This window comes from Staurois parvus, unplaced genomic scaffold, assembly GCF_062004578.1.
Source record: "Staurois parvus isolate SC_StPar_1 unplaced genomic scaffold, SC_StPar_1.0 ptg000613l, whole genome shotgun sequence".
NCBI lineage: Eukaryota > Metazoa > Chordata > Amphibia > Anura > Ranidae > Staurois > Staurois parvus.
The window spans coordinates 2,154,186-2,167,604 of NW_028318409.1; the positions used below are offsets into that span (position 1 = coordinate 2,154,186).

At 40.6% G+C, this 13,419-nt stretch overlaps 1 protein-coding gene across 3 annotated transcripts in view; it reads left to right on the plus strand.

The window, feature by feature from the left end:
• The window catches only part of DOP1A (DOP1 leucine zipper like protein A), a 119,388-nt gene that overhangs the window by 82,260 nt on the left and 23,709 nt on the right, over positions 1-13,419 (plus strand). For all 3 annotated transcript variants that reach the window (XM_089693097.1, XM_089693099.1, XM_089693098.1), the window contains 7 exons: positions 292-566; positions 834-986; positions 2,173-2,273; positions 4,516-4,772; positions 6,434-8,396; positions 9,681-9,792; positions 10,724-10,906. In XM_089693097.1, the coding sequence (XP_089549223.1) occupies positions 292-566; positions 834-986; positions 2,173-2,273; positions 4,516-4,772; positions 6,434-8,396; positions 9,681-9,792; positions 10,724-10,906 (3,044 nt within the window). The remainder of the gene's footprint in view (positions 1-291; positions 567-833; positions 987-2,172; positions 2,274-4,515; positions 4,773-6,433; positions 8,397-9,680; positions 9,793-10,723; positions 10,907-13,419) is intronic.

Sequence of the window (13,419 nt, forward strand, 5' to 3'; positions counted from 1 at the left end):
AAAGAGCCCTGACACACAATGCCATCCTTGAGTTAAACTGAAAAACAAAATATTTAATCTTTGTGACACTTAAATAGAATTTGCATAATAATTTGATACAGGGTGTAGAGCAATCTTAGCTCATTGAGACCAATCATATCATTGTTTCATATGAACCATGAAAAGTGATTGGCTGCTATGATATTGACAGCAGTTCCACTCTTTCTTCAGTTTTCTTTAATCTGGTGTAGTATACCTAGTTATTGCCAATCAAGCACTGTAACATTTTTTAACTGTTTTTTTTTTAATCAGACTGTGAGAAGGTTCAACCTCCTGTGTGGCTGCAGACCCTCATGAATGCCTGCAGTGCAGCAGTAGACTTCAGTATTCAGAGCGTGGCTATATCTCTAGTGATGGACCTGGTTGGCCTGACCCAGTCTGTGGCTGTGGTAGCTGGAGAAACAGCAAATGGCTTGGAATCATCTCAGCCCTTAAGTCCAAATCAAGGGCGTGTTTCTGTTGTTATCCGCCCTCCTCTTACTGAAGGCAATTTGAGATACATGGCAGAGAAGACTGATTTCTTCAAGGTAGGAAGATTTTCATTCTAAACCATTTTACCCATCACACAGTGGTCACCTGTTTTCTGGATGTTTGTGCTATTGCCCATAATTATTTTCCCTGTGCCCAGATGGTAAAAGGTCAAGCGCTTATACATAATATATATGATCACCAAACTTGGTATTGAAAAATACTTTTGTCATTAGAACTAATAAAATGTGACATATGACTGCTTTGAATAAAAAAGTGCTGTCCAAATTTCAACATATCCTATGTAACTTTTTGTTTTATTTAAGAATGTGGCAGTGACACTCTGGGAACAATTAGGAGATCGAACTCCTCAACACCATCAAAGAAGTGTGGAGCTCTTCTACCAGCTACACAATCTTGTCCCATCCTCCAGTATATGTGAGGATGTTATTAGCCAGCAACTGACCCACAAAGACAAGGTATTTCTACAACTGCATTACACACAGCTTTGGGATGAGGTGTGAGCAGGAAGGGCAGCTGTCCCTGGCACAGCAGTGTACATAGATGGGGGGGTGGAGGCTCATCTTGGCTACAAGGCTGACAGGAGTAGGGACAGCAGCATCACCACATTTTGTCAGCCCAGCGAAAAGAGGAGCAGAGAGCCGGTAGGAGGTGCAGGCTGTGTTCCCCCCCCCCCCCCCCCACACCTTTCCTGCCAGTGCGGCGTTTTTGTATTCAGAAGCCAGGAGCTGTGTTTATGGGAACACAAGAAAGAGAGGGGAGGGGGAGAGGGAACACAGCCCACACATCTGTTCTAGAGGGGACCAGGAGTGGAGGAGAGAGCCGGGTATGGACATAGGAGCTGAGAAGAACCAGGGGAGTTTATTATTTATTTATTATAGGTACTTATATAGTGCTGTCAATTTACGCAGCACTTTACATATATATTGCACATTCACATCAGTCCCTAACCCTCAAGGAGCATACAATCTAAGGTGCTCTCTTCTCCTCCAGCTCCCCCTTCCTGCCCGAGCAGCCTCTTGTAATCTTGTGAACACAGCTGCTGGCTTCTGAATGCAGGACTGCTGTCAGATCGGAACAATGCTGGGTTTGCTTACTCCACTATCATCTCTCTTCTGTCATATTACAGATGACATTTTGTATTGTGTATTTCAGATGAGTGGGACCTGTTGTAGGGGGATGTTGAAAGTGATTTGGGAGTTTAGTATACTGAGACCTGACCACTGCCTATCTGTATGTATAAGGGGTCAGATCATGTGATACAATTTTGTTTGTCTTTCAGTGGGAGCATAATCTTGTCTTCTCTAGAAATATGTTTGTAGTAACTTATTATAGGCTTTTTAGCGTCTATAGAGTTAAGATTTCTGGACAACAAGAACAAGAGTAGATACTGGGCTTGTGCTTTGAAGCTTTTGAAGTCTTAGCACAGGAATAGATTGGAAACACACACAAAATGAAGTTCTACATGGATCACGGAATGGCAGCATGCTGTAGTTGGCAAGCACATTTCTGCTGGGGGTGGGACCAAATTATAACAACATAATGCATAATGGCTCTGGCCATTTTCTTTAGCACTAGAATTATTGGAATAGAGCAAGTGGCTTTAATCGCTTTAATTATAAGTATGGTGTCGCATTATTACAGAAAATCAGGATGGAAGCTCATGGGCGATTTTCAGTCCTGTGGCACCTGACCAGAGATCTTCACGTGAACAAGTCTTCATCTTTTGGACGCACATTTGACAGGTAGTGTTTATTTTCTTCCTTACTCCACAAGTGAAATTACTTTGAAATAACTAGATAAACCTAGTTTATAACAGTTATAAATAAGAGAAATGGTGATGCAAACTGGAAATGTGTTTTCTTGAGAGTGGAAAAAGTAAAGAATTAAACAGACTTTTTTATTGTTCTATTGTAATCCAAAAGGGACCATGAATTGTTTTTTTAGTTATGGTTGGACACTGTGTGGTGCAGCCTTAATTTGTTTTAGGTGGATAAATCTTTTAGCTTATTCAAAAAGTTTGTTACCTGTTTATCATGAAATATTCAGTATCTAAACTTGAGAAATATACACTATATTGCCAAAAGTATTGTGATACCCCTCCAAATCATTGGATTCAAGTGTTATAATCACCTCTATGGTCACAGGTGTATAAAATCAAGCACCTAGGCATGCAGACTGCTTTTACAAACATTCGTGAAAGAATGGATTGCTCTCAGGAGCTCAGTGGATTCAAGTGTGGTACCATGATAGGTTGCCACCTGTGCAATAAGTCCATCTGTGAAATTTCCTTGCCACTAAATATTCCACAGTAAACTGTTAGTGGTATTATTACAAAGTGGAAGCAACTGCGAACAATACAATTGACAGAGCGGGATCAGCGCATCAGTGTGCAGAAGTCGCTAAGGGGTTTATTTACTAAAGCTGGAGAGTCCAAAATCAGACTCCCTTCTGCATAGAAACCAATCAGCTTCCAGGTTTCATTGCCAAAGCTTCATTGAACAAGCTGAGGTTAGAAGCTGATTGGTTTCTATGCAGAATGGAGTCGGATTTTGGACTCTCCAGCTTTAGTAAATAAACCCCTAACTGTCTGCAGAGTCAATAGCTAAAGACCTCCAAACTTCGTGTGGCCTTCAGATTAGCACAACAACAGTGTGTAGAGAGCTTCATGGAATGGGTTTCCATTGCTGAGCAGCTGCATCCAAGCCTTACATCACCAAGTACAATGAAAAGCGTTGGATGCAATGGTGTAAAGCACTCCGTCACTGGACTCTAGAGCAGTGGGGACGTGTTCTCTGGATTGACAAATCACGATTCTCTGTCTGGCAATCTCATGGACGTGTCTGGGTTTGGCAGTTGCTAGGAGAATGATACTTGCCTGATTGCACTGCTCCTAGTGTAAAGTTTGGTGGAGGCGGGGTTATGGTGTGGGTTGTTTTTTAAGGGGTTGGGCTTGGCTCCTTAGTTAATGTGAAGGGAACTTTTAAGACATCAGCATACCAAGACATTTTGGACAATTTCATTCTCCCCGCTTTGTGGGAACAGTTTGGAGATGGCCCCGTCCTGTTCCAACATGACTGTGCACCAGTGCACAATGCAAAGTCCATAAATACATGGAAGAGCATGTTTCTGGAGGAGGAACTTGACTGGCCTGAACTCAATCTGATAGAATACCTTTGGGATGAATTAGAGTGGAGACTGCATGCCAGGCCTTCTCATCTGACATCAGCGTTTGACCTCACAAATACACTTCTGAAGAATGGTCAAACATTCACATAGACACACTCCTAAACCTTGTGGACAGCCTTCCCAGAAGAGTTGAAGCTGTTATATTGGGCCAACTCAGTATTGAACCCTATGGACTAAGACTTGGTTGCCAGTAAAGTTCATGTGCGTGTAAAAGCAGGCAACCCAATACTTTTGGCAATATAGTGTATGTCTACAGCATGTTATGCAAACGTTGTTTGTATAGCTGAATAACTTTTACTTTTTAAATGTGTTTGAAGTTCACATTACATGAAAAAGATAAGCAGTATCAAGGCATGTACACGCATACATTGACATGCACTTATGACATCTGTCACATGTTTAACATACAATTTTGATGCACACCAATTATTTATTTATTTAAGAACATTCAAAAACAGAAATTGTCCATGCTAAAAGATGTGCTAACAACACACAAAAAAGCAGGATATACTGTATGTATTTTCCTATTATTTCAGAGGGGCTTCTAACTAATTCAACTTAAATGAATTTTTAAATAATCCATTGCATTTAGCGAACATTTATGAGCAGGTTCTAGTGAAATTATGATTTGCACATACATGTTGTGTATTATGCTATCAAAATATATGTATTTTTACTGCAGAAAAATGCACAAGCATGAACAGACCCTTTGTCAGGGTGTGAATGCCCCATATGTACACTATGATGTTATCACAATACTAACAAAGTTTTATAGATGTAAATCTCTTATCTTGACAGGTCTTTATTCATCATGCTGGATAGTCTGAGCAGCTTAGATGGCTGTACCTCCTCTGTGGGTCAAGCCTGGTTACATCAAGTGCTACAGAGACATGATATAGCAAGAGTCCTGGAACCACTTCTCCTTTTACTCCTCCATCCAAAAACCCAGCGTGTGTCTGTACAGCGAGTCCAGGCTGAGAGGCACTGGAGTAAATCCATGAGGCACGCTGAAGAAAATAGGAAGACATTTACCAAGACATGTAATAGTAGTAATGGTATGAAATATTATATATTATTATTATACAGTATTTATTTAGCGCCAAAAGGTTTGCTCAGGGCTGTACATTATAGTGGGGGACACAACATGAGACAATACAGTAACAAACAATACACGAGGGGTTCGAGGGCCCTGCTCTTTCGAGCTTACAATCTAGGAGGGAATATATAAATCCAGGTGGTATATTAATAAGTGTTATTGATGTTGTTGTTAGTATTATTATTATTCATAACCTGTACATTTAAATGTTTTAGAAACTTACAAGTTGGTTGGTGAGCCACAAATAAATACTATAATCTGGTTAAAAAAAGAACAAAAAAAAAATGAATAAATCTGTTCAGTAATGACCATACTGTATATAGCATAGCAGAGGTTTGAAATAAATTGCCCAATATCATACACAAAATCTTGTTGCTGCAGACTCTGGGGCAAAGGGAAACTCTGATGTAAGTGATGGTCACCAGAACCCCCCCCCCCCTTTCCCCCAGACGCAGAGCTCCCCCTTTACATCACAGTCCACAAAGTTCTCCCTTACATCAGAGTTCCCCTTTATATCTGAGTCTGCAGGGGAACGCTGCAGACTGTGTTGTAAAGGGGCACTCTGATGTAAGAGGATCTTACAGAGCCCCCCCCCCCCCCCCCCTCCTCCTTACACAAGAGTCCACAGAGTTTGCCTTTACATCAAAGTCTGAAGGATTCCCCCTTACAGTGCAAGTGGGAACTCTGTGGACCCTGGTGTAAAGGAAAATGTCCTAGGAACAACATGTGAGCATAAAGTTATCTGCATCTGTCTACTAACTTGTGTTTACAATAAAGTGGATATTTCCATTAAACCTGACACTGCGTTTTATCATTGCTAAGGTTTATGGACATCATTACCAAGTGGCATAGAGGTTTAGCTCCTCTGATTTAATTATATTATAATAGTACCAAAAGTGGGCAAAGAACAGTCAGCTCAATATATCTTGCTCCAAAGAAACTCTGTGCGCTTTGGTGTTCGGTTTGTCTCCTCTTCTTCTCCAGAGTCCTCCAGTGACAGTCCCGAGACTTCCGACTCCTGCTCCTGAGCCCTGGCTCCTCCTCCAGTCCTCACTGCTGTGATTCATAAAAGGCGCCATGACGTCACCACACGCCCACCTTGCTTGAGCCTGGCCGGCAATGGAACTATGCACGCGCAGTTCCAAAGTTGGTCAAACGCCATATTTTTTACAGACAGCCACCGTCCATAATGGACATTTATGGACAGTTTGTAAATTGGACAATATTTACAAACTGTCCGTAAATTTACAGATGGTTGGAAAGCCTGCTTCCATGTGATTAGAGAGTGAAAGAAGAATCAGCACACTGAAGACTTCATCTCCTTTTCCCTCTGATCTCTCCTCATATCAGCATACCCCTTGCTGTTTAGAAATACAGATGGGCTTCTTGTGCTGCTTCACCTTCTAGCAGCCTGAGCTCTGCTCTACAGGTACTGCAAGAGGCTGATGCTCAGTCCATTGTGGTGTTTACAGTGGTTTCAATGAAAAGATATATTTATTGATAACAGAGATGCTATAATGTGCATGTTATGTCTGCCTGGAATTCAGCTTTAAGTATACACCTAAGTCCTTAAGCTGTGTTAACATGCTTTTTAAAATGTGTTTCTTTTACATATTGCAGCTTTTCCAAATACACACATCTCATCTGGGATGACAACAATCAAGCCAGCTCTTATGGAGGATATGGAAAACTTTAGTCTTACAGTCAACCCTCTCAGTGACAGACTGTCCCTTCTGAGTACCAGCAGTGAAACCATCCCAATGGTGGTATCAGACTTTGATCTCCCAGACCAGCATATAGAAATCCTGCAGAGCTCAGATTCTGGTGGTTCTCAGTCTTCAGCAGGAGAAGAAGTGGATGCTGAGAGTTTATCTGCTCAAGATAACTGTACAATCTCCAGGGAGGACTCTGTAGACGAGATTGTTCAACAAGTAATTTCTGATTTGATAGACACAGTTCTTAGAAATGTTGGTGAGGATCCTGAGTCAAGTTATTCATGTACTGATCAGATCGACACCTCTAGCAAGATAAAGATATTTGGTGCCTCAGGTGGTGCCACCAATAATGACGATGAAGTAGCCCAAAGGACTGAAATTCATTCTTCAGGGAGAGACCCATCCAACTTTCTCTCTGTGTCTGCAGACTCTGGTATTGAAAGTTTGGCAAATGCAATTACCAGAAACTTGTCTTCTCCTTCCATAATGCTTCATCAGAACCTCAATGATTTTAATGGTGATGTGATTGAAAGACAGAACAGGAAAAGGACTCACAGCAGCATCCAGTTTAATTTCAAAGGAAAAGTGGCAGAGAAGGATGCAGTTAATAAAGAGGGGAATAAAGTAACAGGAACTAAGCCTAAAGTAAAAATATCTAGAAGGAAAGATGATGACAAGAAAAAGGCCCAGAATGAGAAGACGAAGCAGACAAATGTTTTTTTCAGTGAGGGCTTGGACCTGGAGAACTGGTACAGTTGTGGAGAGGGGGAAATCTCTGAAATTGAAAGTGATGTGGGCTCTCCTGGCATAGTGAAATCACCACATTTTAATATCCACCCCCTTTACCAGCATGTGCTTTTGTATCTCCAGCTTTACGACTCCTCAAGGACATTGTATGCTCTGTCTGCAATAAAAGCCATATTAAAAACATGTCCGACAGTCTTTGTCAGTGCTATTTCCACCACCAGTGTCAATAACGCATACACGCCGCAGCTGTCTCTGCTTCAGAATCTCTTAGCAAGACATCGGATCTCGGTCATGGGAAGAGACTTTTATAGCAATATCCCCCTGGATTCTAACCACAGTTTCCGGAGCTCCATGTATATAGAGATTCTTATTTCTTTGTGTTTGTATTTTATGAGAAGCCACTATCCTGCTCATATTAAGGTGTCTCAGCAAGATCTGGTTGGCAACCGCAACATGCAAATGTTGAGCATTGAAATTCTGACCCTGCTATTTACGGAACTGGCCAAGGTGATAGAGAGTTCGGCTAAAGGTTTTGCTAGCTTCATCTCAGACATGTTGTCCAAGTGCAAGGTTCAGAAGGTCATTCTCCACTGCTTACTGTCTTCAATCTTTAGCGCCCAAAAGTGGCACAGTGAACGCATGGCTGAGAAGAACATAATAGCCATCGAAGAAGGTTTTTCTGAAGACAGCCTCATTAACTTTTCAGAGGATGAACTTGATAATGGCAGCACATTACAGTCCCAGCTATTAAAAGTGCTTCAAGGCCTTATTGTTTTGGAACATCGTGTGTTAACCGTCCCAGAAGACAATGAAGGTGGCTTTGATTTTGTCATTACAGATCTGGAGCACATCAACCCTCAACAGCCAATGACTTCTCTCCAGTACATGCACTCCCAGCCAATCACATGCCAGGGAATGTTCCTCTGTGCTGTAATTAGGGCTTTACACCAGCATTATACATGTAAAATGCACCCACAGTGGATTGGCCTCATCACTTCTACCTTGCCTTACATGGGGAAAGTCCTGCAGAAAGTGGTTGTTTCTGTGACACTGCAACTTTGTAGAAATTTAGATAATTTAATTCAGCAATACAAATATGAAACCGGGTTATCGGACAACAGGTATGCCATTTGATCACAATTAACATACCTTTTTGTTGTTGTTGTTTTTAGTGTTATTTTTTTTAAAAACGTATTAAAATGCAAAGATGTTTAAATGGTGGCTTTACAAGGGGCTGTATCGTATTGGGCACTATTTTACTCCTTACCTTACCAAACTGGAATCTTCCGCTTTCTCCAAATGTCTCATTTCTTGAGGTCTTTGTGGTCCAACATATCGGAAACACCATGCTTTACTAAATTTGGAACATGGTGAATTAAAGACACAAGCCAAAGAGGATGTATATCTATGTTCTAAAGGCTCCTTCTCAGTACCTTGCATAAACTGCCTTATATGATGGAGTGGGAAAGTGACCTATTGGTTGACCTAGACCTGGAGCAATGGTGCAACTGTCTTTGGTCTTCCTTTTGAGGAATTTTGAATATCTCATTATTTGAAGCCAATCTTAAAGTATTGACCAAATGGTACCTAGTCCCTTCCTGCCTTGTGAAAATGTATACTAGCTCCTCCACTGTTTTTGGGGTTGTGCTATACGGGGCACTATGTATCATGTCTGGTGGGAGTGCCCTAATATCAGAGGGTTTTGGAATAGGATTTTTTTTATCCTTTTTCAGTGAGTCACGGGGCTACCTATCCAGCAGCGGCCCCAAATAGCATTACTTAATGAACCAGTTGGTAATGCCTCTTGTACTGTGCAGAGGCTGACAATTTTCATTATCCTTGCAGCTAAAATCTTAATATCAGGAGCATGGAAAAAATCCTCAGCGTCTTTACAGAACATTATGCACAAGATCTCATGGATTATGATTCATGAGAAGATTGCCAGTAAAGTCAATGATACGGCAATGCGGTTTCAGCAGACTTGGGATCCTTGGGCCCAATATGTGCAAGTCCAGCTGACTGCTCCCCCCATTGTATTTACAGTTCTTCAAGGAGATCTCTCTTTTCCTACTTTCTTTGGTTTCTGTTCTCTCCTTTTTTCCTCTTTTCATTTGTTGTAGGGTAACAACTTTCTGGTCCCTATTATTCACAGGAATTCCTCGGTATTTAGTTCACTATATGTTTTAAGGAGATTCTGAGTATGATTTGATCTTCACTGAGAGAATATATATGTTGTTGTGATTCTCCTTTCAAATCTTGTCTACGTTCTGTATGGTGACCCTTCTTTTACGTTGTCGATATAATCCTTGCTCTACAGTATTGTACTGTGTGCCCTCTTGCTTAAATATTAAAAATATTGAATGAGAAAATGCTGATAAAATATGTCTTTGCCATCTGTATTATAGGCCTTTATGGATGGCTTCCTTCATACCTCCAGACATGATCCTGACCCTTCTTGAGGGCATCACAACAATTATTCACTACTGCCTACTTGATCCATCAGGACAGTATCATCAGGTAAATGCAACATAAATCTTGCCTGTTGTCTTGGTATCGTCTGTTGCAACACTAATTTAAAATACATTTCACAACAATTTAAGTAAGAGATTAGTTAAAAAAAAAGCAACTGTTCTGGTTAAAGTGGTTGTAAACCCTTACATATACCCAGTGAAGTGACTGGCCTCAGGTGATACACAGAGATTAAACAAATCCTCCTATTGTTTATCTGCATCCCTGTCTTGTCTACATCCCTGCAAAGTGCAATTGTCTGAGCTTTCAAAAAACAGTGGGTGGCTAGCTTATATTAAACTCTGCAGATGTCAGTGAGAAGAGCTATGAGAGCTGATTGGAGGGAAGGAATACACCCCCTTCACACAGCACACAGGAGTAGTGCTAACACTGTCAGTCACAGGCTTTGTGCTGGAAGTCCCTCCCATGTCACCTTTTTGCCCCTTGGTGTCAGGAAAACTTGTCAGAAGTGACTCATATCGGTAGCAGAAGAACAAGGCAGCAGACAGAGATGGCTCTTAGTGCTCTGGACTGAGACAAGTACACACTTTAGAGGGATATGTTTTGTTCATATTTCATGTTTCAGGATTACAACCACTTTAAGTAGAACCCAACCAACTCAAAACTGTTTATTTGGTTTTGGCCTAAGTTTGATAGGCACAGCATTTGTAGAAAATATAACTTCCCTCACAAACAGTGTTATCATTGTCTCCTTCTCTTGTTGCTCCTGATACATTTTCCATATGTGTCAGCTGCTTTGAGTTAAAGGAAGAGTTCGCCAGCACCTTAAAATGCAGAAATAGTGTGTTCACCAAAAGAGACAGTGCAGTGGTGGATCTTTACTATGTGAGAACTTTTTTATGTGCAGGTCTTTTCGTTTTTATTTTTATCTGGGCTAAAGACTTTTTCACTTTTTATTTACTGTTGTCTTATATTGTAGCTCTTGGTGAATGTAGATCAAAAACACCTTCTAGAAGCTCGCAGCGGAATCTTGTCCATACTCCATTTAATAATGTCATCAGTCACCTTGCTGTGGAGCATTCTTCATCAAGCAGACTCTTCTGAAAAAAACTTTACAGCTGCTGCTGCTTCTGTCACCACAATCAATCTTGGCTCAACAAAGGTAATTTAAGATAGATCACCCAAAGTATCATTTTATTGGTGTTTTACAACTAGACCTCTGTTGAAGCTTCTTATGACATTGCAATCTGCACTGAAGTCCCCTCAGAGCTTTTCACGTCTTGGGAAAATCTGTTATCTTAGCAACTTAGAGGGGTGGTACATTTTAAGTATTATGGGATATGATGGCGTACATTTTTACAGTAGTCTCTAATATATACATTGAATAACATCAGAAGATAAAAAATAATGAATTCATTATGCTACACTGATCTTGCTTTCTGCAGCTCTAAATAAATTGCTTACTGTCAGGTGGTTCGAAGGGTGTATAAACTGACCAACCCCATAAAGCCAACTTATGTGCCTGTAATAGTTGCTGTAGCACATTGCTCCTGTCATCAGTGGCATCATACAGAATTCCTTTGCCTCTCCTGGTTGCAGTTCATGATCTATGCTTAGTGTCATTTCCCATATCCCCAAATTAAATGTATATGCTCTACCTTCTTCAATCAAGGCAGTCCTGACTGCATGTCTCAAAGTAGAATAGCATAGCTGAGGTTCATCCTGTTATTCCCAGCTGCCACATCATAATACCTGGTATGCTAAGTTTTCAAACACATTTTGTCCAGCATATATTATCATTTCAAAGGCATTGTGGGTGCAGTGTGGAAATGCACATGTTTTTGCAGAAGCTTTTTATTGTATCTACATGATGCTGAATATATTCAGTGTTTTAACAATAAAAATAACAGACAACTGTTTACATCTATAGTAGCACAGTGGTTAAGTGGTTAGGACTACTGCCAACCAGCACAAGGGTCATCAGTTTGATTCCCAACCATGGCACTACCTTTCTGGAGTTTTCATGTTCTCCCTGTGCCTGCGTGGGTTTCCTCTGGGTACTCCACTTTCCTCCCACACTCCATAGACATGCAGGTAGGTTAATTGGCTCCTCTCTAATTTAGCCCTAGTATGTTTATGAATGTGAGTTAGGGACTTTAGATTGTATGCTCCTTGAGGGCAGAGACTGATGTGAATGTACAATATACAATGCTCAGCATAAATGAGTACACCACTTCTGAAAAGTAAGATTTTAATCAATGACAATGACCACAAGAACAATTGCCAAAATCTTGACAAACCTGAATTTTATAGAACATTTGTTTAGCTAATTACATGAAAGTAAGGTTAATAATATAACTTGGATTACAAAATCTTTGGTTTTGCTCAAATTAGTTGATGCAAAAATGAATACACCCCACAACAAAAACTACTACATTTAGTATTTTGTATGACCGCCATGATTTGTAAGGAGAGCACCAAGTCTTCTAGGCATGGAATGAACAAGTTGGCGACATATTACATCTATCTTTTTCCAGTCTTCAAGAACAACCTCTTTTAGAGCCTGGATGCTGGATGGAGAGCGATGCTCAACTTGTCTCTTTAGAATTTCCCATAGGTGTTCGATTTGGTTCAGATCAGGAGGCATTCTTGGCCAGTGAATCACTTTCACCCTGTTCTTCAAAAATGGTAGCCTTAGATGTGTGTTTTTGATCATTGTCATGTTGGAAAAGTGCATGACGACCAAGGGCACGGAGTGATGGTAGCATCTTCTCTTTCAATATAGCAGTACATCTATGAATTCATGATACCATAAATGAAATGCAGCTCCCCGACATCAAGAGCACTCGTACAGCCCCACAGAAGGACACTGCCACCACCATGTTTCACTGTAGGCACCATGAATTTTTCTTTAAACAAAGATCCCAGGCTGAATGTATTTGCAGTTAAACCTTGAGGTTGCAAGATCAGTTATGGGGGATACCACCGGATATATATTGGAACATACCATAATTTGTAAAGTGAATGAGTAGTCTGAATTGCTGTGCAATATATTTGGCAATATTCAGTGACCATTTTGTATGTGCTGATAAGCAAAACAAATTTTTAATGACTTGTATAAATAAAATGTAGATTTTTTTTTTTTAATAAAAATGTGGTTTCTCTTGTGCAATTTAAGATTGCCTTAAAAATCCTATCAAATGTAAGATATAATCTGTACCATGCATTTTTCTTTGTACTCCTCACCTTTGTGACGCCATACAGTTTTGAAGCCATCAATTCCAAAAACATTTAGCTTGGTCTCATCACTCCACAGTAGTTCCAGTACTCTTCTTTTTCAGCATAGGCCCTGGCAAATTCTAGGCGGGCTTTTTTGTGCATGGGCTTTCGGAGAGGCTTCCTTCCTGGACAACACCCATGCATGCCATTCCTCTGCAGTGTATGCCTTATTGTGTAATGGGAAACAATCACCCCAGTTTGGCTTTCTACTTCTTTAGCTAAATGCAGTGAACTTGCATGGCGATTTTCTTCAACTCTTCTCATCAGAAGATGCTCCTGTCAAGGTGTTAACTCCTGTGGATGGCCTGGACGTCTCTGTGAGATGGTTGCAGTTCCATCTTTGTTACATTTTTGTATCACTTTTGCTACAGTATTCTGACTGATAAGTAAGGCTTT